The 27,055-nt window shown below is 49.9% G+C and overlaps 1 protein-coding gene across 4 annotated transcripts in view; it reads right to left on the bottom strand.

The window, feature by feature from the left end:
- The window catches only part of CFDP1 (craniofacial development protein 1), a 115,394-nt gene extending 88,858 nt beyond the window's left edge, over positions 1–26,536 (bottom strand). The window contains exons 1-4 of one of the 4 annotated variants that reach the window (XR_013347697.1): positions 26,348–26,536; positions 18,990–19,098; positions 17,722–17,962; positions 13,900–14,018 (exon numbers count right to left, since the gene is read on the bottom strand). Coding sequence is in view for 3 of the 4 variants with exons in the window: in XM_077831306.1 (XP_077687432.1) it covers positions 13,900–14,018; positions 17,722–17,962; positions 18,990–19,098; positions 26,348–26,402 (524 nt within the window). In the remaining variant the exon portion in view is untranslated. The remainder of the gene's footprint in view (positions 1–13,899; positions 14,019–17,721; positions 17,963–18,989; positions 19,099–26,347) is intronic. The other 3 variants (XM_077831306.1, XM_077831307.1, XM_077831305.1) reach the window with 3 other exon arrangements.
- Between the last annotated feature and the right edge of the window lie 519 nt (positions 26,537–27,055).

The following is a 27,055-nucleotide window of genomic DNA, read 5'->3' as shown; positions in this document are numbered from 1 at the left end:
TCATGGCCAAATCTGACTTCCTTCACCCTCCAAAAGAACCCTCACCCATCTCTAGGGACCCCAATCCAAGAGTAACATCCCTGCACTATTTCGTTATGGTGGACTAAAAGCTGTTAAGCCGTGAGCTACCCATTCAGTGACTAAATTCATGTGTACGACTGAAAGTTACAAAGACATTTATAAACAGTTCTGATTGGAAATCAGCCTCTTTTACTTACCAAGTCCTAAGTTCAGGATCTGATATTTCACCTGCCACAGGTGACAATCCCAAACTCAGGAATTATTTTAAAGTTAAATTCACAGATCTATTTGGTCACTGATCAGAACTCCTAGGCAGTTTTTAAAAAGCTTTGTATTTCACCTTTAAGACATAAATGCCTCAGTCTGACCCTTCTTCCTCCCTGAATTCCTACCTTAATAAAAATACCACTGGCCCCATTGAGAGGTGCAACCCCAGCTCTGTACTCCTCCTTGATGCAAAGAACTGACTGCATCCAGCCATGTTACATATGGTCCGGGGAACATGAGGTCCAGGTGCTGACACTGGCTTGCTGGGTGACCTTGAACCATGTCACTTAACCTCTCTCTGCCTCAGTTTCCACATCTATAAAAATAGGAATTACACTCCTTTAGAAAGTGCTTTGACATAGTTAGATGGAAAGCTCTGTAGAAATGCTAAGCATTTTTTCCTTTTGCATTTGCAAAACCTCCTGTCTGAAAGGGTTTTAAACACACCAGGGAGCCCGTTACCCATGCTTCTATTATACATCCACACATGTGATATTTTAATAAACTCAACAAAGGGACAATGTCAAAAAGCAGACTCCATATGACTGGTTTTCCTGACGCTGGGAGCAAAGAATCTGCACCAGCAGGTGTTTTTTTCAGCTGTTTAATTAACAGGACAGCTCTTTTGGTGAAAGAGCCAGTAGGGTCAGCTTGTCCACTGCCCTAGATCATTGGTTCTCAACCTTTGTGGGCTCAGGACCCAGTTGTAAATGTTTATGGCCTGTCCTGACCCAGTAAATAGTCTGGGGGTGGAGGCCCTGGAGTGGTTTCGGTCAGATCCTGCCTCCTGGGGGGATTGGATCCTGTCCAGCACTCACCCCACAGTGGTAGCTCCTATGCTGTGGGCTTGGCTCTCCACTCTGGGTGTTGCAACCTCAGAGGTTGCAGCGCTAAAGTTTGGCCCCACCCTCCTGATTGGACCGAATTTGTGTGAATGGAGTTGTGACCTGGCTCGTGGAGTTGCAGGGCTACTCACTCAACTTTGGCCTACCCGGACTGCTGTCATCATGACAGCTGGGCCAAACCTGAGTGGTGCTGGGAACCCAGAGGTTGCAGTGCCTGGAGCACGGAGGTGAGCCCAAGCAGCTCCATGGGAGCTGCCACACAACCCTTTGAAACATTCCGGCAACCCAATTTTGGGTCCCAACCCACAGGCTGAGAAACGCTGCCCTAGACATTACAGTGGACATTCTAGCATGGGCTTAAAAACAGCGGTAAGCTTTAATGAGCAGCCCAGCAGCCAGGGCAAAGCACTGAGGAAGTGCTTTCAGAAACATCCTGAATTAATCAGCAAATGTGCAGCTCAGGAACATCTAAGGAAGATTGTAGAGCCCCTCCTTAAATGGTGATCTTGAGTCAGTACTGCTCCACATCTGAGCCATCTTCTGTTGTCAATCTGATGAAGTGAGCTGTAGCTCACGAAAGCTCATACTCAAATAAATTGGTTAGTCTCTAAGGTGCCACAAGTACTCCTTTTCTTGCTGTCAACTAAGTGATTCTTCAAATATTTTCTCAGATAAGAAACCACTGTCCCCATTTCCACCCAGCCAAGGGCTGCAGTAAAACTGCAGCTGCAATGGGCCTCATTTCCAGAGCTCTATGGTCCTGGATTCCTGATGCAGCAGTGCCAGCAAAGCTTCCAGCATCCCTGCCGCTGCAGCTGAGCGGTCAGAAAGTAAAGGCACAAGTTGGGCAAGCTCCCTACACATGCATCCCTGCCAGGAGTGGGTTAGATCTGAGCTTCGGGAAAAAAAATAAATGCACCTCCTCACTGTGTGTCCAAATGAAAGTGTCTTTGATTCCAAACTTTGGAAAAACTTCATATGACTGAGTTTGTCCCAAGAGCCTCTGTCGTAAATATAAAGGGAAGGGTAACAACCTTTATGTGTGCAGTAACAAAATCCCTCCTGGCCAGAGGTACAGAATCATTTACCTGTAAGGGGTTAATCAGTGTCAAGGATCCTTCCCCACTGTGAACTCTAGGGTACAGTTGTGGGGACCCGCATGAAAGACCCCCTAAGCTTATTTCTACCAGCTTAGGTTAAAACTTCCCCAAGGCACAAAGTCTTTGCCCTGGGATTAAGTAAAACGCTGCCACCACCAAGTGTTTTAGACAAAGAACAGGGAAAGGACCACTTGGAGTCCTATTCCCCCAAAATATTCCCCCAAGCTCTATACCCCCTTTCCTGGGGAAGGCTTGATAATAATATCCTCACCAATTGGTACAGGTGAACACAGACCCAAACCCTTGGATCTTAAGAACAATGAAAAATCAATCAGGTTCTTAAAAGAAGAATTTTATTTAAATAAAAGGTAAAACAATCACCTCTGTAAAATCAGGATGGTAAATACTTTACAGGGTAATCCGATTCAAAACATAGAGAATCCCTCTAGGCAAAACCTTAAGTTACAAAAAGACACAAAAACAGAAATATACATTCCCTCCAGCACAGCGAATTTTACAAGCCATTAAACAAAGAAAACCTAACGGATTTTCTAGCTAAATTACTTACTAACTTTACAGGAGTTGGAGAACTTGCATCCTTGATCTGTTCCCGGCAAAGGCATCACACAGGTAGACAGGAACCCTTTGCCTCCCCGCCCCCTCCAGATTTGAAAGTATCTTGTCCCCTCATTGGTCATTTTGGGTCAGGTGCCAGCGAGGTTATCTTAGCTTCTTAACCCTTTACAGATGAAAGGGTTTTGCCTCTGGCCAGGAAGGATTTTATAGCACAGTATACAGAAAGGTGGTTACCCTTCCCTTTATATTTATGAATATAACAGTTCAATTAACCTAGTTGGCACCTGACCAGAAGAACCAATGGGAAAAGAAGATACTTTCAAGTCAGGGGGAGGGGGTTTGTTTGTGCTCTCTTTTTTATGGTTCCCTCTTGGGACAGAGAGAGAGATCAAGCAGGTAAACCAGCTCCTAAAAGATCCTGAAATAATACATCTAAAATTACAGAAATTGTAAGTAATAGCAAGGAAATGCATTAGATTATCTTTTGTTTTAGCTTGTGAATTTTCCCTATGCTAAGAGGTAATTTTATTCCTGTTTTGTAACTGGGAAGCAGAGTCAGACAGGAATCCTCTGTGTTTTAAATCTTTTTATTTACCCTGTAAAGTTATCTTCCATCCTGATTTTGCAGGTGCGATTCTTTTTCTTTTTTTTTAAATAAAATTCTTCTTTTAAGAAGCTGATTGGTTTTCAGTGTCCTAAAAACCAGGGATTTGGTCTGTGCTCACTTTGTTAACCTATTGGTTGGTATATTATTCTCAAGCCTCCCTAGGAAAAGGGGTGAAAGGGCTTGGGGGGGATAGGGCTCCAAGTGGCCACTCCCTGAATGTTTGTTTAAATCACTTGGTGATGGCAGCAATACCGTCCAAGGACAAGGAAAGGAATTTGTGCCTTGGGGAAGTTTTTAACCTAAGCTGGTGGAATATAAGCTTAGGGAGTCTTTCCTGCAGGTCCCCACATCTATACCCCAGAGTCCAGAGTTGTGAGGGAACCCTGACAGCTTCTCTGATGGAGCCATCTGCCAAGGAGGATGAGTCCCTTGGGGTAAGGGTGGGAAGAGAACTACTCAAGGGGCAATACAAATGGATTCTAATTGCATTCCACAAAGTCAACAGTGAGCACCTCCGCGAAGGTAGGAAGAGGAATCAACTGCAGGGAACACATTGCTTAAATCTGGCCCTTGTGGTTCAGAGACCTGGGCACTCATCACAAGGAAGGGGCAGCCTTGGGCAGCACTGAGCACTTTGTCCCACCTGTTCTGGAATTCCTCTGGATCCAGCAGGCACCACTCCTTGCTGAGGGTACAGTGACTGCTACTGTTTATAACCTTGCATGGAGCCACCTGGTGCATGGAATTAAGCGGGGTAGCTGCCCACTGCAATGACTGGGGACCTGCAGGATACTCATTTGTTCTTTCGATTGGCTTGTCTCGTGTGGGTGCGCATTCATGGGCAGCTGAATGTGGGTGTCCACTGGGGAGCTAAGGGAGGCAGTTGTTTCGATAGCCCATATGCGTGCACTATTTAAAACAAATGCGTGACTGGGAACAGGATGAGGAGTGGTGGCGGTAGTGGGGAGCCTGGAGAAGTTAAGGAGGCTGCGTGGCTGAAACTCAAAGGGATAGAGCCAAGGGTCTAGAAAGCTGGTCTCCAAAGCCTAGGCAGGTCAATCCAGATCATGTCTCTAGTTGCATGGATATCACCTCTACTGAAGGTACTTTTACAGCCCTTATCACCATATTGTGAGGTGCTCACAGACTCTTTCAATACAGTTACCCTCCTACCCTTGTAAGATAGGGAAGTGCCCTGCCCACTAGACAATCCTTCCTCTCTGTAATTAATATCCTCTGAAATGAACTCTCAGATTAGTTCCCTGTTTCTGATCGTTATTAGAACTGGCTTCTGTTCTGACCACACACCCCCCCGCCCCCGCCTGGATTCTAACCTGGCCCGTGACACATTGCAGTGATAGAGTGGATCCATGGGCCAGCTCCGGTCACACTAGGTCAGTTTCATTGAGATTCTGGATGAGGATCAGCTCTCTTTCAGCTGGAGATTGGTTTCTGCACCCAGTGCCCAGCAGTAATTGACAGAAAGGACAAGAGCCGCAGAAGTTGGAGCAGCCAAACAGAACACAAGCATCCCGATAGTCCAATTACAGATAAAAGCCCCTGGCATCAGAGAACTGCTGCTTATTAATGCAGCCGCATGCCTTGCATCATGAGGCAAGTTCACAAGCAGAGCGCTTCAAAAGGGCTTCTATCCACCCAGTACGAGATGACACTGAACTTTCATTGAGAGGTAAACAGGATTTGCGAATTGCTCCCACTGTCCATGATTTACAGTTCTCTGTGAGACAATTGCCCGCTACTCTGTGCCTATTACACACAAAAGGGATATGAAAAGCTGACAATGAGCAACAGAGAGTGTGTCAGAACAAGGGAATAGGTGCCAAGGAGAAATGGAAATCAGGTATCGAGGAATGATCATAATAATTCCAAGACTGAGACGCTTCAGCTCTGAATGCAATAGGTAAACTATTAATTTAGAAAACAGAGTAGGCCATAAACTTGGTCCTTTATTTGGCATTTTTAATATTCTGAACTTACTAAGAAGCTTCTCTAAACTAGCAAGGGTGATCCAACAGCAGACTTAGTCTAATTAGATTAATTAATCTAATATAGAAAAGGGTAGTTTCTCCTGGGCCTGGGATCATGGAAAATCCTACATGACACAATGAGCTGGACATAGAGGTGCCTTCCCCACCCCATCCCCTAGGAAGCTTGGGGTGATTATGTATTAAACACCTTGTGTTGCAGATTAGATGTGTTTTCTCTGTATCTGTATAAGAATAAAACTAAATGGTTTCCTAGGAAGTAAGAGTTTCAAGAAAAGACCATTGAGATCTGTACCTCAAAACCATCCAGGCTTGAATCATAGAATATCAGGGTTGGAAGGGACCTCAGGAGGTCATCTAGTCCAACCCCCTGCTCAAAGCAGGACCAATTCCCAATTAAATCATCCCAGCCAGGGCTTTGTCAAGCCTGACCTTAAAAACTTCTAAGGAAGGAGATTCTACCACCTCCCTAGGTAACGCATTCCAGTGTTTCACCACCCTCCTAGTGAAAAAGTTTTTCCTAATCTCCAACCTAAACCTCCCCCACTGCAACTTGAGACCATTACTCCTTGTCCTGTCCTCTTCTACCACTGAGAATAGTCTAGAACCATCCTCTCTGGAACCACCTCTCAGGTAGTTGAAAGCAGCTATCAAATCCCCCCTCATTCTTCTCTTCTGCAGACTAAACAATCCCAGCTCCCTCAGCCTCTCCTCAGAAGTCATGTGTTCCAGACCCCTCATCATTTTTGTTGCCCTTCGCTGGACTCTCTCCAATTTATCCACATCCTTCTTGTAGTGTGGGGCCCAAAATGGACAAACTACTCCAGATGAGGCCTCACCAATGTCGAATAGAGGGGGACGATCACGTCGCTCGATCTGCTAGCTATGCCCCTACTTATACATCCCAAAATGCCATTGGCCTTCTTGGCAACAAGGGCACACTGCTGACTCATATCCAGCTTCTCGTCCACTGTCACCCCAGGTCCTTTTCCGCAGAACTGCTGCCTAGCCATTCGGTCCCTAGTCTGTAGCTGTGCATTGGGTTCTTCCGTCCTAAGTGCAGGACCCTGCACTTATCCTTATTGAACCTCATCAGATTTCTTTTGGCCCAATCCTCCAATTTGTCTAGGTCCCTCTGTATCCTATCCCTGCCCTCCAGCATATCTACCACTCTCCTCAGTTTAGTATCATCCGCAAATTTGCTGAGAGTGCAATCCACACCATCCTCCAGATCATTTATGAAGATATTGAACAAAACCGGCCCCAGGACCGACCCCTGGGGCACTCCACTTGATACCGGCTGCCAACTAGACATGGAGCCATTGATCACTACCCGTTGAGCCCGACAATCTAGCCAACTTTCTACACACCTTATAGTGCATTCATCCAGCCCATACTTCTTTAACTTGCTGACAAGAATTCTGTGGGAGACCGTGTCAAAAGCTTTGCTAAAGTCAAGAAACAATACATCCACTGCTTTCCCTTCATCCACAGAACCAGTAATCTCATCATAGAAGGCGATTAGATTAGTCAGGCATGACCTTCCCTTGGTGAATCCATGCTGACTGTTCCTGATCACTTTCCTCTCATGTAAGTGCTTCAGGATTGATTCTTTGAGGACCCTCCTTGATCTAAATCTAAATCTTGATCTAAATTCTATAGCTTTCAAAAAAGGAACCATTCCCAAAATGCAGCCTCAGCCCACTTAGAATGCAGCATAACAGACACTTTCTCCCAGGAAGAAAAATCCAGTGTTTAGTTTTCAGGCCCTTTCTATAAGGTTTCATTGTGCACAAACAACATCATTTTCCTTTAAAGAAAATAATGCCCCCAGCTCCCCAACCTAGCACTGTTCAGATGGGTGTTCACAGGGGTGGTTCTCAAGCCATGGTTCATAGAATCTTTACTGGCAGCCTGCAGAATAGCATGTTTTGAGATGCAAGTAGCTGGGGGATTGAGGTGTCAATTACTCTGATGCCAGAACGGCTGGAGCTTCAGGCATGGTTATTCATAAAAACAGGGACAGGAGACTAGAAAGATGTTCCACGGAGCTAAGAATCAGCTGCATGCCACTGCAACATCGCCACAAGCTATGGATGGCATCGCCCTGCTGGTCTATCTCGAGCCACCCTGAGTTTTGGGGACTTGTTGATACAGGGCTTGCTTTAAACAATATAAATTAAGGTAACCTTGGTGGTTTGCAGGATTACACCAAGATTACACAAAATCCCCAGATTTGATTTATTCTAGAAAGAAGTCACAGTTTAATTAGTAACTGAACTCATTTCACCAACAGACCCCCTGGAGATGAGCCCATTGCTGAAGAATGGGAGGCTGCTAGAAAAGCAGCACCTGCACGAAAAAGAGGTCTTAAATTAATGTAGGGCATTCAGCATGTAATATTAAAAAACTGTAGCTGGAATGAGTGGATATTGATGTTTAAAGCCCTGAGCTCAGTATTTGAGCACCCTTGCTAAATTCTATTCCCCCAGGGCATGTCACTCCTTTTGACAGGCAGGAATAAAAGAATCCCTGCCCAATCCCTCTTCCTCCCCCAAATTATTATCAACATGGTGAGGGAGGGAAGTGAAAATTTTCACATCCATTTTGCAAGACCTAGCTATTGTGGTAATTGGCACCCTCCAAATGCACAAGAAAGATTTAGGGAGAGATCTCATGCCTGGAGACCCTACAACACCCTTGTCTCCCTCACAGTACTCTCCTGCCGTTCAGCAAGATGCTCTTTTCTGAGGGACAAGAGAAAAAAATTAAGGCTAGGATTGTCAAAAGAGAACAAGTTCACATAATTCTGCCAGGCTCCTTTGACAATCCCTGCTTTAAAGGCATTAATGCTTAAGCACTCTTCCACCCATGGAATACTTGTGTTCTTAAGAAAACCTACAAGGTACATTTGCCTATTAATCAAAGTCCTCCTTTAAACTATACACTTATCATACCCACCTATATGCACAAGAGACTTGAATCAGCAATAGCAACTGCAGATCCACACCCCACAGATTTCAGAAAAATTCAGTAATAGTTTCTTGGTGAGCAAACCTCTTATACCTCTAATTAGGCTGTATGCTGAATACGAGATCTTTGTGTGATGTGAAGGGAGGAAAGATTACTTTGGTAACTGAGCGGGAACATGGCTCTGCAATGATTCGTTTGGCTGAGAAGCCGCTTTATCCAAGTAGCAGCGTGGGTTTTTTAACTGGCAACCTGCAGTGCCATTGATTAGTCTCTTTTCATTTAAGAGCACAACTGCATCTAAACTTCTATTTCTCATATGTGCAGGTAAGAAATAAGCACGTATCATAGAATATCGGGGTTGGAAGAGATCTCAGTACGTCATTTAGTCCAATCCCCTGCTCAAAGCAGGACCAACACCAATTAAATCATCCCAGCCAAGGCTTTGTCAAGCCAGGCCTTAAAAACCTCTAAGGATGGAGATTCCACCACCTCCCTAGGTAATGCATTCCAGTGCTTCACCACCCTCCTAGTGAAATAGTGTTTTCTAATATCCAACCTAGACCTCCTCCATTGCAACCTGAGACCATTGCTCCTTGTTCTGTCATCTGCCACCACTGAGAAGAGCCAAGCTCCATCCTCTTTGGAACCCCCCTTCAGGTAATTGAAGGCTGCTATCAAATCACCCCTCACTCTTCTCTTCTGAAGACTAAATAACCCCAGTTCCCTCAGCCTCTCCTCACAAGTCATGTGCGCCAGCCCCCTAATCATTTTCGTTGCCCTCCGCTGGACTCTCTCCAATTTGTCCACATCCCTTCTGTAGTGGGGGGACCAAAATTGGACACAATACTCCAGGTGTGGCCTCACCAGTGGTGATAGAGGGGAACGATCACGTCCCTCGATCTGCTGGTAATGCTCCTACTAATACAGCCCAATATGCCATTGGCCTTCTTGGCAATAAGGGCACACTGCTGACTCATATCCAGCTGCTCATCCACTGTAATCCCAGGTCCTTTTCTGCAGAACTGCTGCTTAGCCCGTCGGCCCCCAGCCTGTAGCAGTGCATGGGATTCTTCCTTCCTAAGTGCAGAACTCTGCACTGGTCATTGTTGAACCTCATCAGATTTCTTTTGGCCCAATCCTCCAATTTGTCTAGGTCATTCTGGACCCTATTCCTACCCTCCATTGTATCTACCTCTCCCCTCAGCTTAGTGTCATCTGTGAATTTGCTGAGGGTGCAATTCATCCCATCATCCAGATCATTAATAAAGACGTTGAACAAAACCAGCCCCAGGACCAAGTGGCACTCCGCTTGATACCAGCTGCCAACTAGACACTGAGCCATTGATCACTACCCATTGAGCCAGACAACCTGGCCAGCTTTCTACCCACCTTATAGTCCATTCACCCAATCCATACTTTTTAAACTTGCTGGCAAGAATACTGTAGAAGATCGTATCAAAAGCTTTGCTAAAGTCAAGATATATGCAAAGGCTCAAGTCTTAAAACAGTCCTGGAGAGAAGCAATGGAACCTAGCATTTAGAGTAGAGGACTGGGAGTCAGGGCACCTAGGTTCTCTTTGTGACTCTGCAACAGATGCTTTTGGGAAAGTCCCCTGCCCACCCTCCAGAGGGTAGGTCAGTATCTCCATTTTATACACAGGAAAAGTGAGGCACCGCAGTTGGGAGGCTTACCTCATTTTTATGAATAGCACTTTGAGATTCTCCAACAGAAGGTGCTACCTTCAGAAAATACAAGGTATCTATTATTTCAACAGTACTAATTCCATTGAGAAATAGGTCCAAGTTACGTGACCGGCTCACTGTCTTTACATATTGCTCATCACCCATAATTAAAAGCAATGTCACTGGGAGCAGTTTATCTATGTTTCCCCCTCCCTTCTTGGATAACACTGGGGTGTTATTGCTTGGGTTTGTCTCCCCCTGGTGGAGAATTCAATTCCATACGTTTTAATTTTTCATGAGGTTAGAAATCAGCATTTTGTCTTATTATGCAGAGTGACGATTCTGTTCTGTTGCCAACATCATTATCTTTACCAGGCCATAATCCAGCCAGCCATTATGCAAGTTTCACCAACCCAGGGTAGCCAATGCTCCTCAATACTAACTTCGGGCATTGCTAACACGCTTCTCACTGTGGCACCTAAGCATTCAAAATAAGGAGTAAGCGTCATCATCGTTGTCCCACTATGACCAAATGCCCTGCACTTCCTGACACATCATCCTGCAAGGTGGTTGAATTCCATGGGGAAGGGGCTGGCAAGCCATTTGCCAGCATCCCTCATTGCGGGAAAGCCTAAGCAAAGTATCGAGTTTATCCTTGTGCTCTGAAGATGGCCAACGACTAAGCTCCACAGAAGGATGTTCCATCACTGTGCACGGAGAAACCTGCCTCCACTACCATTATCCCCGTCCTCATTAATGCTTTAGATCAGGAATGAGCAAACTTTTTGGCCCAAGGGCCACATCAGGGTTGCGAAACGGTATGGAGGGCCGGGTAGGGAAGGCTGTGCCTCCGCAAACAGCCTGGCCCTCGCCCCCTATCCGTCCTCTCCCACTTCCTGCCCCCCAGACTGCCCCCCTCAGAACCCCCGACCCATCCAACCACCCCTGCTCCTTGTCCCCTAACCACCCTCCCCGGGACCCCACCCCGTATCCAACCCCCCCTGCTACCTGTCCCCTGACTGCCCTGACCCGTATCCACACCCCCCGCCCCTGAGAGGCCCCCAGATCCATCCAACCCCCCCGCCCCACTCCTTGTCCCCTGACCACCCCCTCCCGGGACCCCCATCCTTATCCAACCCCCACCTGCTCCCTATCCCCTCCTCCAAGGACCCCCCCAGGACCCCACCCCCATCCAACCCCCCCTGCTCCCTGTCTCCTGGTTTCTGCTCCCCCGAACTTCCTCCCCATCCAACCGCCCCTTGACTACCCTCTGGGACCTCCTGCCCCTTATCCAACCCGTGCCCCCTTACCATGCAGCTCAGAGTGACAGGACAGGCTTATTGGAAAGCCTGGGAGGTGGGCGGGCACAAGCCGTGCTGCCCGCGCAGCTGCAAGAAAGGAGGGACAGCGGAGGAGGGGCCGGGGGCTAGCCTCCCCGGCTGGGAGCTCAGGGGCCAGGCAGGACGCTCCCGCGGGCCGGATGTGGCCCGTGGGCCGTAGTTTGCCCACCTCTGATTTAGATAATGGCATAGAGAGCAAACTTACAAAGTCTGTGGACAATACCAAGCTGGGAGGGGTTGCAAGTGCTTTGAAGGATAGGATTAAAATTCAAAATGATCTGGACAAACTGGAGAAATGGTCTGAAGTAAACGGGATGAAATTCAAATAAGGACAAATGCAAAGTACTCTACTTAGGAAGGAACAATCAGTTGCACACATACAAAATGAGAAATGACTGCCTAGGAAGGAGTACTGCAGAATGGAGTACCACAGAGTACTGGGGGTTGTAGTGGATCACAAGCAAAACGTGCGTCAAACAGTGTCACACTGTTCCACCAAAAAAAAAAAAAAATAGTGAACATCCTTCTGGAATATATTAGCAGGAGTGTTGTAAGCAAGACATGAGAAGTAATTCTTCTGCTTTACTCTGCGCTGATTAGGCCTCAGCTGGAGTATTGTTTCCAGTTGTGGGCACCACATTTCAGGAAAGATGTGGACAGACTGGAAAGAGTCCAGAAAAGAGCAACAAAAATGATTAAAGGTCTAGAAAACATGACCTGTGAGGGACGATTGAAAAGAGTGGGCTTATTTAGTCTGGAGAAGAGAAGACTGAGAAGGGACAAGATAACAGTTTTCAAGTACATAAAAGATTGATACAAGGAGGAGGGCGAAAACCTGTTCTCGTTAACCTCTGAGGACAGGACAACAAGCAATGGGCTTAAATTGCAGCACCAGGGCAGTTTAGGTTGGACATTAGGAAAAACTTCCTAATTAACACGGTAGTTAAGCACTGGAATAAACTGACGAGGGAGGTTGTGGAATCTCCATTACTGAAAATTTTTAAGAGCAGGTTAGACAATCACTTGTCAGGGACGGTCTAGATAATACTTAGTGCTGCCATGAGCGCAGGTGATTGGACTAGAAGATCTCGAGGCCCCTTCCAGTTCTATGATTCTATGAGCTTTGTCCTAAGCTCCCGCAACTGCAGCCTACTTTGCTGATCCCAGCACTCTCACAGAGATGTGAAAGGAGACACAGTCCAAGAGATAGTCAGGCCTTTGCTCATGGAAGGCTTTGAAGAGAGCCAGCTCCTCAAAGCACACCCAGTGTAAAACAACCCATTAGTCCAGCCCTAAGTCTGTCAGCTTTATAAGGGGGTTGGCTAGCAGCAAGGTGCTACTACCCCTGTGTCTTGTCTTTAACAAGACTTCATGTGTCACCTGATCCCCCTCTCTCTCTCACAGATCTTGGGAGACAGACCAGTCCTCGCTTGCAGACAGCCCCCCAACCTGAAGCAAATACTCACCAGCAACCACACACCAAAAACACTAACCCAGGAACCTATCTTTGCAACAAAACCCAATGCCAACTCTGTCCATATATTTATTAAAGTGACACCATCATATGACCTAATCACATTAGCCATGCCATCAGGGGCTCGTTCACCTGCATGTCTACCAATGTGCTATATGCCATCATGTGCCAGCAATGCCCCTCTGCCATGTATGTTGGCCAAACCGGACAGTCTCTACGCAAAAGAATAAATGGACACAAATCTGACATCAGGAATCATATCATTCAAAAACCGGTAGGAGAACATTTCAAGCTCTCTGGACACTCAGTAACAGACTTAAAGGTGGCAATTTTGCAACAGAAAAGCTTCAAAAACAAACTCCAACAAGAAACTGCTGAGCTTGAATTAATATGCAAACTAGATACTATTAACTTGGGTTTGAACAGAGACTGGGAGTGGCTGGGTCATTACACATAATGAATCTATTTCCCCATGTTAAGTATCCTCACACCTTCTTGTCAACTGTCTAAATGGGCCATCTTGATTATCACTACAAAAGTTTTTTTCTCCTGCTGATATAGCTCATCTTAATTAATTAGCCTTACTCCACCTTTTCATGTTCTCTGTAAGTGTGTATATATCTATATCTATCTATCTATATATATATATCTTCTTACTATATGTTCCATTCTATGCATCTGATGAAGTGGGCTGTAGCCCACGAAAGCTTATGCTCAAATAAAGTTGTTAGTCTCTAAGGTGCCACAAGTACTCCTGTTCTTTTTGCGGAGACAGACTAACACGGCTGCTAATCTGAAATTAGAGCCACAGTGGACTGCAGTACAATTTGCATTACAAGAGTTGTCCATGGTCAGTTATGGAACTAGAACTTCACAGTGAGAACAGAAGGAGCATCTAGCACTGTTCTGCACCACCAACATTTTAGCAGGAAGACAGATGTTCTAGCCACTCATTTTCCAAAGGCAACATACAATAACTTGGACATACCAGCTCAAGGCAAACTCACCTGACCTCTTCACCTGCAAAATCAAACACTTTGGTGATTGTCACTTTTGCCATGTCTTTTGGCTTCTCTGTCTCTTTTGCTTCTTCCTGGAGTTTGCTCGAACTCTTCTCCGCTGTAGTCTGAGAAACACAGCAATAACAAATCAAAGAAACTGAATCCTGCAGTGAGACCACCTAATTATGTCAAGTGGCCTATGGACCACCCCATCAGTCAGGTGGCACTGGCTTTACAGCTCAGATCCTGACTCCACTGGTCACTATCGAAGAGCAAGTCACCCACAATAACGGCAAAGGAGACTAGTGGCTCAGCTGCCAGATTTAAATTCGCCACTTGGATTCTAACCCTCATTGCAGGGCCAGGATTGGAACCTCAAACTTTTCTGCACACCCAGCAGAAAAGCCCAAAGAATCCCAGGGCTGTCTTTTATGGGACCGAATGCAAAAACTAGCATCAGTATAAAGTTCAGAAATTAGGCAAGCATCTGGAAATTCCAAATTAAGCTTTCTACTACCAAATTACACTCACCTGTCCCATAACCTTTCATCAACTAAAAGCAATGTACTAAAGTTTGCTTTTAAACAGGAAAAACAAAGAGAAAATACATCTATACAAAATGGTTACTTTCCTGTTGCAGTAGAGCTCTTGAGAATTTTCCGATGACTGATTTCTCATCCTTATATAAACACTGGTTTTTGCATTTAATTGCCTTAGCTAATTATTATAATTCATTTTAAAGAAGTCTCCAGATTGTTAGCTACCAGGTAGTGGGTCAACTTCTGGTCAGGCACTTCCCCCTAGTCAGGAACAACTGCAATTTACAATGGTGCACACAAATGACAACTTTTCAAGCACGCCTGTAACACTTTGTTTTCTATCCACTGTACACGTGCCATACATTTAAAAGCAGACATGACTTTAAGAAATCCTAAATCAAGATTTCCCAAATCTAGCCCAGGCTCTACACTGAGAATTAACTGCATGCGGAACTTTCAAAGTCCAGCCATTATTTAGCAATGAGCCTGCAAAAAAGCAGCGATCAGAATAGTGTATTTTTTTTTCACCATCTTATTTTTAAAACGATCCTGAATGTAAGAGACTCAAATGTTCAACAGGCACTACTTTACCTTTGGGGGGAGGCCAAGCATGAAGATTTCAACCCAACTGGAGATTTTTTTTCTAAAAGTTATGAGCAAATGAAAACGAAGGATTATACAACTGAAGCCATTTTGCAGCCTTCAGATGCAGCTGTATTCTGAAGGGTGGCTCTGTATAAATGGCCTTGTGGGGATCAGTGTTTAGTGTCTCTCAATGACTCCAGCGCACGTATGCTCAAGTTTACAAATGTTTTTTCTAGTTGCCAGCCCTGTACACTCACACTGTGATCTGAGAGTCAATCTGGGTTCCTTCCTCTCACTCACCACCACTTCTACTTAAGGTTCTGGGGGCAAACTGTGCCCTCACTGACTCCTGTTCATTCCTATTGTCTTCAAGTACATGAAAAAGTGACATTAGGAAAATAATGTATTTTAAGGATTTTTGTATTGCAATTTAGCAGCTGAAAGCCAGGTGGAGCTAGCTCCATGTGACCAGCTACCAGGAAGTGCCAAACCACTTGGATTAGTCAATTTCATTACGTTAATATTAGTTCTAGTTAGTTTCACATTCAGGTTCTTGTGCTGAAATGTTTACAACAAAGTATATCCTGACCAAAGGATCCAAGATCAATGGACTTTATAATGTCAGACTTCTGCCATGGAGAGGACAGTTGGGTCAGAGACTACACAACCAAGCAGTTTACGTTAAAAAGCACCAACCTGAAGAAAGGCAGCAGGGAGATTGTGATGGTGCCCCATGAAAATATGCTTATGAATATATATATATATATATATATGACATAACTGGAATATGTTTTATGCTACATATGCCCTGTAACATATCTATGCAAAGGTTATGATCTACTGAATCTATTAATCTTATTTGTATGCATGTATCATTTTTGTATTCGACGTTATGAATACCGGCTTGATTTCTAGGCAGCCTTAGTAGAGCATTTATTTGGTCAGCTTCTTGAGAAAGGAATGTGCAAATTAGGTACCCAATCAAGAAACACTTAAAGGGCAATGAATCTTGTAAGGCTCCAATCCACATAAGAAGTCTACCTGAGGACGTTCAAGGAAGCATGTGAACCATGGCTGCCACCTATAAGTTCTGAATCAAGCATGGACAGGTGACTTGCCCACGTGACTCCAAAACTCCATCTTGGAGCTGAACTTTGCATAGCCTCTCCACCCCCAAGGATACCTGAAAGAAACTGGAACAAAGTACAATAGCTACAGAGGGTGTGAGTGATTGCTGGACCCAGACTAGAAGGAGTATAGTCTGTAAAAGGAAGCTTACTGGAATTCCTCTAAGGGTGAGGTTTCTACCTGTATTCAGAGTTCTTACTGTATTAGATATAGACTTGCGTGTTCTATTTTATTTTGCTTGGTAATTCACTTTGTTCTGTCTGTTACTACTTGGAATCACTTAAATCCTACTTTCTGTATTTAATAAAATCACTTTTTACTTATTAATTAAGCCAGAGTATATATTAATACCTGGGGGGGGGCTGCAAACAGCTGCGTATCTCTCTCTATCAGTGTTACAGAGGGCAAACAATTTATGAGTTTACCCTGTATAAGCTTTATACAGGGTAAAACAGATTTATTTGGGGTTTGGACCCCACTGGGAGTTGGGCATCTGAGTGTCAAAGACAGGAACATTTCTTAAGCTGTTTTCAGTTAAGTCTACAGCTTTGGGGCACGGGGTTCAGACCCTGGGTCTGTGCTGGAGCAGACTGGTGTGTCTGGCTCAACAAGACAGGGTGCTGGAGTCCCAAACTGACAGGGAAAGCAGGGGCAGAAGTATTCTTGGCACATCAGGTGGCAACCCCAGGGGTTTCCGTGATCCAACCCGTCACAGAGATGAGATCCCCTTTCATTCAGAGTGACAATCCAAACATGTGGCATCTTCAGGACACCCTAGATTGCAGGGGGAAGTGAAGGATATTGGTATGTTTTACACCCAGGGCCAGCTCCAGGCACCATCTTTCCAAGCAGATGCTTGGGGCGGCATTGAGAGTGGGGCAGCAGTCTGTGTCCCGCGGCAGCTTTTGGACGCTCTTCGGGGGAGAGGGGAGGGGAGGGGGCGGCAATTCAGTGGCAGCTCTGCTGCTCTTGCGGCAGCGGCAATTTGGCACCAACTGCTTGAGGAGGCAAAATTTGTAGAGCCGCCCCTGTTTACACCCCGTATTTCCCCTCCTCCTAATCTTCCTTTTTTGAAATGCACACATAACCAAAGAGGAAGAGTGCTGCACTAGAAGTATTCATGCAAATTACACTTGCCATTTGCAGCTGTGTGCAGCCCACGGTAGAGGGAGTCAACCTGCCCAACATTTAACAGGAACCGGACAAGCCATTGGCAGCTGGCAGCTCCAGTTCCCCTCCTTCCCATGCTGGACCAGACCGTCCCATCCCACCACCATACTGAAGGGTTTAGCCAGGACTTCACCACTCTTAGCCAGTGCAACAGGCTAGATGGAGCGTCCATGCCAAAGCCAGTGAGGAGATAGGCCTTGTACCTTGTGACAAGAGCTCAACCCCATTTCTGACACCCATGCCTTACAAGGCCACATTCGGGATAGGAGGAATCCATTGTTTTGCTGTTCAACCCAACACTCAATACTAACTACAACTATTCATCACCATCTGCAGATTTTAACCCTCTGGATTCTTTCCCCCACTCAATATAATAAAAACTGCCCCAGCCAGGTTTCTCCATTACCTTATTAGTCTGTGGACTGGTCAGCTGAGCAGCAGCCGGTGCTTTAGATTTCTGCCCCACATCACTGAGGAAACTGGCCCACAGAGCATCCTCTTTCTTCTTTTTCTCCTCCTCCTCCGCTCTGCTTCCTTTCACCTGCCTTAGACTGTCGGCCTCCTCTTTTTCCTCACTGTCACTTTGTTGATCCTTTGATTCCTCTCTTTCCCCTGGCACTAACAAGAGGCCTCCTCTCTCCCTTTTCCTGGGAACAGATGACAACAGAAATGCTGAGATAGGGCAAAGCCTCACCAGTAGAAACATGAGCATGGGTGAAGTGACTTAACGATTCTGTATTTACAGACTGCTGGATTCTCACCATGAGGCTTCCATTTACCTTCAAGGGGAGACACTGAGCCACAACCCCACACCGGTCAGAAAGTTGAAGGGCAAGGTTCAAAGAATCTCTTTAAATGCTCCATTATATGGCAAAAGCCGATGCTACAAAGGCTGGAAAACTTGGGTAAGGAAGTTAGCATTCTAGAGCAGTGGTTCTCAACCATGCGTACCCCTGGGAGTATGCAGAAGTCTTCCAGGGAGTATATCAACTCATCTAGAGATTTGCCTAGTTTTACAGCAGGCTACATAAAGCACTAGTGAAGTCAGTACTAACTAAAATTTCATACAATGACCTATTTACACTGCTCTCTATACTATACACTAAAATGTAAGTACAATATTTATACTCCAACTGATTTCTTTTATAATTATATGGCAAAAATGAGAAAGTCAGCAATTTTTCAGTAATAGTATCATGTGACACTTTTGTATTTTTATGTCTGATTTTGTAAGCAAGTAGTTTTTAAGTGAGGTGAAACTTGGGGTACAGAAGATAAATCAGCGTCCTGAAAGGGGTACAGTAGTCTGGAAATGTTGAGAGCCACTGTTCTAGAGGAAAGAGCCTGGACCTGGAAGTCAGGAACTGGGCTCTATTCCTGGCTCTGACACTGACTTCCAGCACGGCCTAGGGCGAATCATCTAACCTCTGTCTCTACATCTGCCTGAAGAACAGAGATAATGCTCTTTTAGAATCTTCCCTTATAAGTTTGGCACTTTTTGTACTGTCTTTGCAGGTAACCTTTAATACTAACCAAAGAGCAAAGCTTAAACTACACCGCATTTTCATAACTGAAGTAAGGGAGGGCGACTGCAGCTGATCCCAGTGGCTTAGCAGCGAAGCCACTGACAGACCAGTTATGATCCCATTAAGGTGGGATGGATTTGGCATTTACCTGCACATAGTGCCTTTGGAACTTTTTTTGCCTTTTTCTTTGTATGGTTTCTCCTCATCCTCGTCTTCCTTGACCAACTCGCTCACATCATCTTCACTGTATTCCTCACCTGGAACCACACAGCAGCAGGACCCACAATCACCCAAGAAACAAAGGAAAACAAAGACGATTCTGCTCTTGCCACAGGAAAAAATGATTTCAAACAACCCATTTGCCAAAATTAGAATCATAAGTATATGGCACATCCAAGTCTTGCCAGTGGAACCTTCTCCTTGGCCTGCCCACTGAAAGCATGCTGGTGAAACAAGCTATAGGCATACTGTGTTCAAAGGCTTCCTTAGAAGCCAGGCTTCAGAGGGAAGTGCTCATGCCACTTGTTTGTCTTAACCTGTTAGGACTTGTCTTTTAGACTCTAACATTTACTATGTTTGCACAGCACCTAGCATAATTGGGCCTCAGCGTAGTTGGCCTATGTGATAATCAATGTCCAGACACACCAAGGTGAGAACAGAAAGTTTAAATCCAAAATATAAGCCATTAAACCGACTGTTTGCATACTTCGTCATCATATTATATAAATACATCAAGTAAGATCTCTTATGAGAGTTTGGAAAGTTCTAACCTAATAGTCATTATTAGATACGTAACAGACCATTGTGATTAATTTATATATTTATGTATATAGAAAACTGGACTCATAAGCTTCAGCTGTAAATCACAGCAAACTGGTGTAGCAGTCAAGCAGGGAGGAGCACCTCCCAAACAAGTTGTTTACATTAAACCACTGCAAAAACCCATTCATTATCCAGCCCAGGAAAAGACAATGATGGACCATTTGAGTTAATGGAAAGACAATGAGACATCCCCAGGTATCATGTCAAGAGGGAATTTCCCCAGTCTGAATAACCATGAGTCAATCATAATCTAAAGGCATGTCTACACTACAAAATTAAGTTGATCTAATTTACATTGGCATACAGCCGCTGCAGTAATTACATCTGCTGTGTGTGCCCACACTTTCCTCATTGTGTTGGTGGTGTATGTCAATTGTACTGTCACAGTATGGGGCACTGTGGGATGGCTTCTGGAAGCCAGTAACAGTCGATGTAAGCAACACAGTGTCTGCACTGACACTCTGTCGACCTAACTACACCAACCTTGACTCTAAGTCGCTGGAGGAGTTAAGTCAGTGGTGTGGGGCAGTTATGTCGGTGGGAGTAAAATTTTAGTGTAGACACTTCCAGAGTTAGGTTGATGTAAACTGCCTTTGTTGACCTAACTCTGTAGTGTAGATCAGACCCAGGAGAATTAAACAAAGGAAAAAGCCTTTTAAAAAGAGGCTTGGAAGGGAGGCTGATCATCTAGAAACTGAGGCACAGCTTCTCAACGGGAAGCTACTCATGAACCCGAGATCCCCCCTACAGCTTAGTGGGAGCGCCAGAAAGCTATTAAAAGACAATAAGTAACTTGTATTAGACAAGGGATTCTATACAATAGAAAAGTATAAAGCCTGAGGGTTGCATCTATATGTTTATTTTCTTTATAACTTGTGCATGTTTGCTTTCCCTTACTAGTTCATCTTGGAGTCTGTAGGTTTTCTACTCAATAAACTTTGACTCCCTCAGGGAACTGATGGGCAGGATCCCCTGAGAGAATAACATGAGGGGAAAGGAGTCCTGGAAAGCTGGCTGTATTTTAAAGAATCCTTATTGAGGTTGCAGGAACACTCCATCCCGATGTGTAGAAAGAATAGTAAATATGGCAGGCGACCAGCTTGACTTCACAGTGAAATCCTTGCTGATCTTAATAGTTCCCCTCTATTCGGCATTGGTGAGGCCTCATCTGGAGTACTGTGTCCAGTTTTGGGCCCCACACTACAAGAAGGATGTGGATAAATTGGAATGAGTCCAGCAGAGGGCAACAAAAATGATGAGGGGACTGGAACACATGACTTATGAGGAGAGGCTGAGGGAACTGGGATTATTTAGTCTGCAGAAGAGAAGAATGAGGGGGGATCTGATAGCTGCTTTCAACTACCTGAAAGGGGTTCCAAAGAGGATGGATCTAGACTGTTCTCAGTGGTAGCAGATGACAGTATGAAGAGTAATGGTCTCAAGTTGCAGTGGGGGAGGTTTAGGTTGGATATTAGGAAAAACCTTTTCACTAGGAGGGTGGTGAAGCACTGGAATGGGTTACCTAGAGGTGGTGGAATCTCCTTCCTTAGAGGTTTTTAAGGTCAGGCTTGACAAAGCCCTGGCTGGGATGATTTAGTTGGCGACTGGTCCTGCTTTAAGCAGGGGGTTGGACTAGATGACCTCCTGAGGTCCCTTCCAACCCTGATATTCTATGATTCTATAAACTTTTGGTTTTAATTTTATCCCATGCAGGTTCTGGTGTGCAAACTGTGTGAAGCGTATACACCAAAATGAACTGATAACTGGAGGGCTGGTTTCACACCTTCAGAACTGATGAACCACAGGAGAATGGTCTGAGTATCTGGTAATTAAGAACTCTTGGAAGATGGATTTGGGGAGAGTCCAAGCTGTTGGGGTCACCCTGCCAGAAGTAACGAGATTGGTGAGGACCAAGGTGAGACCATATGCTTAAAGTCAGGGATCTGAACCACAGCCACATGGCACCAAGGCATCTCCAAGTTACAGGGCAGGGGGTGACAGACATCTCATCCGGATGGACGATCCCTAAAACATCAGCTTATTTGGTGCTACCACAGTATAAATGCTGATGCACATGGAGACTAGTTCACCTTGGAGTTGCAGGTGATGCTCTGCACGCTGTCTGCAGATCTCATTATTGGTGTACACCCTCACTCTGCACAATCGGAGCTTTTGTTTTTAAAAAAGTAAGTTTCTAGCCACTATGGTTGCCAAGAAATCCTTCCGGATGCGAACCAAGTGTAATGATGCAGTGATACCTGCCTGAGTCCGCAGACAAGACTACCTCTACTGGTGCTCAGAGCTTCCTTGGGCAACTGCATAATGAAACTGATTCATAGAGGCTATTCAGAATGCCCTGGGCAACAGTGAAAACTGACTAGAAAGAAGCCAATTTCACTCTGCAGCTGCTCTGAAGAGTTATGACCAGCAGCAAAGAGGTGCTGAAGGCAATAACTGAGGGTCTTAAAAATCTGAGGCTGGCCAAGAACAGAGCAACAGAATAACACCCTTTGCAGCAGCCAGGAGTCCATCTGGCCCTCCTCGGCTACCAGCAAGCGCTCTGGGCCGCGGTTTGGGATTGTGGCAGGTCTCACGTGGCTCCTTGAACACAACGAGCTACTGGCCTCCTTTATAAAGCTCTCCGGGATTTACCCACTAGAAGGCCTGGATAAGAGCTAAGTTATTGTTATTACTCCAGCAAAAGCTGCCCTCGGGGCCCCCAGTACAGCCCCCACAGCCTCCCAATGCGCCCCCGACTGTCCTCCCTCTACCATCACAGCCCCCAATGCCCCAGCGCAGCCCCCCACGCCCCTCCCTCTGCCATCACAGCCCCAATACCCCAGCGCAGCCCCCCACGCCCCTCCCTCTGCCTTCATAGCCCCCAATGCCCTTCCCCTCCAGCGCAGCCCCCCCGCCCCTCCCTCTGCCATCGCAGCCCCAATGCCCCAGCGCAACCCCCCCGCCCCCCCTCTGCCATCGCAGCCCCAATGCAGCCCCCCCACCCCTCCCTCTGCCATCGCAGCCCCAATGCCCCAGCGCAGCCCCCCACGCCCCTCCCTCTGCCATCACAGCCCCCAATGCCCCAGCGCAGCCCCCCACGCCCCTCCCTCTGCCATCACAGCCCCCAATGCCCCAGCGCAGCCCCCCACGCCCCTCCCTCTGCCATCACAGCCCCAATGCCCCAGCGCAGCCCCCCACGCCCCTCCCTCTGCCATCACAGCCCCAATGCCCCAGCGCAGCCCCCTACGCCCCTCCGTCTGCCATCATAGCCCCCAATGCCCCCCCAGCGCAGCCCCCCCACCCCTCCCTCTGCCATCGCAGCCCCCAATGCCCCAGCGCAGCCCCCCACGCCCCTCCCTCTGCCATCATAGCCCCCAATGCCCCAGCGCAGCCCCCCACGCCCCTCCCCCTGCCATCACAGCCCCCAATGCCCCAGCGCAGCCCTCCACGCCCCTCCCTCTGCCATCGCAGCCCCCAATGCCCCAGCACAGCCCCCCACGCCCCTCCCCCTGCCATCACAGCCCCAAATGCCCCAGCGCAGCCCCCCACGCCCCTCCCTCTGCCATCATAGCCCCCAATGCCCCAGCGCAGCCCCCCACGCTCCTCCCCCTGCCATCACAGCCCCCAATGCCCCAACGCAGCCCTCCACGCCCCTTCCTCTGCCATCACAGCCCCAATGCCCCAGCGCAGCCCCCCACGCCCCTCCCTCTGCCATCATAGCCCCCAATGCCCCAGCGCAGCCCCCCACGCCCCTCCCCCTGCCATCACAGCCCCCAATGCCCCAGCGCAGCCCTCCACGCCCCTTCCTCTGCCATCACAGCCCCAATGCCCCAGCGCAGCCCCCCACGCCCCTCCCTCTGCCATCATAGCCCCCAATGCCCCAGCGCAGCCCCCCACGCCCCTCCCCCTGCCATCACAGCCCCCAATGCCCCAGCGCAGCCCTCCACGCCCCTCCCTCTGCCATCGCAGCCCCCAATGCCCCAGCACAGCCCCCCACGCCCCTCCCCCTGCCATCACAGCCCCAAATGCCCCAGCGCAGCCCCCCACGCCCCTCCCTCTGCCATCATAGCCCCCAATGCCCCAGCGCAGCCCCCCACGCTCCTCCCCCTGCCATCACAGCCCCCAATGCCCCAACGCAGCCCTCCACGCCCCTTCCTCTGCCATCACAGCCCCAATGCCCCAGCGCAGCCCCCCACGCCCCTCCCTCTGCCATCATAGCCCCCAATGCCCCAGCGCAGCCCCCCACGCCCCTCCCCCTGCCATCACAGCCCCCAATGCCCCAGCGCAGCCCCCCACGCCCCTCCCTCTGCCATCATAGCCCCCAATGCCCCAGCGCAGCCCTCCACGCCCCTCCCCCTGCCATCACAGCCCCCAATGCCCCAGCGCAGCCCTCCACGCCCCTCCCCCTGCCATCACAGCCCCCAATGCCCCAGCGCAGCCCCCCACGCCCCTCCCTCTGCCATCATAGCCCCCAATGCCCCAGCGCAGCCCCCCATGCCCCTCCCTCTGCCATCGCAGCCCCCAATGCCCAGGCGCAGCCGCCCACGCCCCTCCCTCTGCCATCACAGCCCCAATGCCCCAGCGCAGCCCCCCCACCCCTCCCTCTGCCATCACAGCCCCAATGCCCCAGCGCAGCCCCCCACGCCCCTCCCTCTGCCATCATAGCCCCCAATGCCCCAGCGCAGCCGCCCACGCCCCTCCCTCTGCCATCACAGCCCCAATGCCCCAGCGCAGCCGCCCACGCCCCTCCCTCTGCCATCACAGCCCCCAATGCCCCAGCGCAGCCCCCCACGCCCCTCCCTCTGCCATCGCAGCCCCAATGCCCCAGCGCAGCTGCCCACGCCCCTCCCTCTGCCATCACAGCCCCCAATGCCCCAGCGCAGCCGCCCCACCCCTCCCTCTGCCATCGCAGCCCCCAATGCCCCAGCACAGCCCCCCACGCCCCTCCCTCTGCCATCGCAGCCCCCAATGCCCCAGCGCAGCCCCCCACGCCCCTCCCCCTGCCATCACAGCCCCCAATGCCCCAGCGCAGCCTCCCCACCCCTCCCTCTGCCATCACAGCCCCCAATGCCCCAGCGCAGCCTCCCCACCCCTCCCTCTGCCTTCATAGCCCCCAATGCCCCAGCGCAGCCCCCCACGCCCCTCCCCCTGCCATCACAGCCCCCAATGCCCCAGCGCAGCCTCCCCACCCCTCCCTCTGCCATCACAGCCCCCAATGCCCCAGCGCAGCCCCCCACGCCCCTCCCTCTGCCATCACAGCCCCAATGCCCCAGCGCAGCCGCCCACGCCCCTCCCTCTGCCATCATAGCCCCCAATGCCCCAGCGCAGCCCCCCCACGCCCCTCCCTCTGCCATCATAGCCCCCAATGCCCCAGCGCAGCCCCCCCACCCCTCCCTCTGCCATCACAGCCCCAATGCCCCAGCGCAGCACCCCCACCCCTCCCTCTGCCATCACAGCCCCCAATGCCCCAGCGCAGCCTCCCCACCCCTCCCTCTGCCATCACAGCCCCCAATGCCCCAGCGCAGCCCCCCACGCCCCTCCCTCTGCCATCATAGCCCCCAATGCCCCAGCGCAGCCGCCCACGCCCCTCCCTCTGCCATCACAGCCCCAATGCCCCAGCGCAGCCGCCCACGCCCCTCCCTCTGCCATCACAGCCCCCAATGCCCCAGCGCAGCCCCCCACGCCCCTCCCTCTGCCATCGCAGCCCCAATGCCCCAGCGCAGCTGCCCACGCCCCTCCCTCTGCCATCACAGCCCCCAATGCCCCAGCGCAGCCGCCCCACCCCTCCCTCTGCCATCGCAGCCCCCAATGCCCCAGCACAGCCCCCCACGCCCCTCCCTCTGCCATCGCAGCCCCCAATGCCCCAGCGCAGCCCCCCACGCCCCTCCCCCTGCCATCACAGCCCCCAATGCCCCAGCGCAGCCTCCCCACCCCTCCCTCTGCCATCACAGCCCCCAATGCCCCAGCGCAGCCTCCCCACCCCTCCCTCTGCCTTCATAGCCCCCAATGCCCCAGCGCAGCCCCCCACGCCCCTCCCCCTGCCATCACAGCCCCCAATGCCCCAGCGCAGCCTCCCCACCCCTCCCTCTGCCATCACAGCCCCCAATGCCCCAGCGCAGCCCCCCACGCCCCTCCCTCTGCCATCACAGCCCCAATGCCCCAGCGCAGCCGCCCACGCCCCTCCCTCTGCCATCACAGCCCCCAATGCCCCAGCGCAGCCCCCCCACGCCCCTCCCTCTGCCATCATAGCCCCCAATGCCCCTCCCCTCCAGCGCAGCCCCCCTCGCCCCTCCCTCTGCCATCACAGCCCCCAATGCCCCAGCGCAGCCCCCCACGCCCCTCCCTCTGCCATCACAGCCCCCAATGCCCCAGCGCAGCCCCCCTCGCCCCTCCCTCTGCCATCATAGCCCCCAATGCCCCAGCGCAGCCCCCCACGCCCCTCCCTCTGCCATCGCAGCCCCCAATGCCCCAGCGCAGCCGCCCCACCCCTCCCTCTGCCATCACAGCCCCAATGCCCCAGCGCAGCCCCCCACGCCCCTCCCTCTGCCATCGCAGCCCCCAATGCCCCTCTCCTCCAGCGCAGCCCCCCCACCCCTCCCTCTGCCATCGCAGCCCCAATGCCCCTCCCCCACCAGTGCAGCTCCCCAAAGCCGGGGCGCTGTGCGCGGAGGCTCCCCGCCCCACCTGAGGGCACATAGTCCTCGTCTTCGGCGGAGGAATACTCCTCCGAGCCCGACATGCTGTCGGCCGGCGCCGCCGGTTCCAAGCGAGCCACTCAGCACCAGAGAGACGTGACAACGCAGGCTAGAGCGCCCTCCGCGATTCGCGCCCGAGCTACAGACTCAAGGGGGATCGGCTAGAGCGCCCGCCGGTGCTCGCGGCCGTGGGAGAGGTACCATATAGCCACGCTCGGAATGCTTAGAGCGCCCTCTCGCGATGGGGGGCACCATAGAGCTGGGGGGCTAGAGCGTCTCGAGGGGCACTTGGAGAGACGGAACATCCGGCGGTAGCGGGATGCGGAAGTGGCTGTTCCGCTGGGCGGCGCTCTGTCCGAAAGAAGCACCGGCGGCTGCTGGGGCCAATACGTCCTAGCATGTGTTGCGCCGGCCGCCCTGCCCCCGTCGGCACCGTACATCTGTGAGGGCTGTAGTTCCTAGGGACTCGTCAGCCCTGACGGCTGTGCGCTTTCCTGTGAGCCGGACGCCTGGGTTCTGTGCCCAGCTCCGGGAAGGGGGTGGGGTCCGGTGGATTAAAGCAGGTGGCCGTGAGCCGGACGCCTGGGTTCTGTGCCCAGCTCCGGGAAGGGGGTGGGGTCCGGTGGATTAAAGCAGGTGGCCGTGAGCCGGACGCCTGGGTTCTCTGCCCAGCTCCGGGAAGGGGGTGGGGTCCGGT

This window comes from Eretmochelys imbricata, chromosome 12 (genome assembly GCF_965152235.1).
Source record: "Eretmochelys imbricata isolate rEreImb1 chromosome 12, rEreImb1.hap1, whole genome shotgun sequence".
NCBI lineage: Eukaryota > Metazoa > Chordata > Testudines > Cheloniidae > Eretmochelys > Eretmochelys imbricata.
The sequence above is the reverse complement of the archived record's forward strand: the minus strand, read 5'-3'. Positions and strand labels throughout refer to the sequence as shown.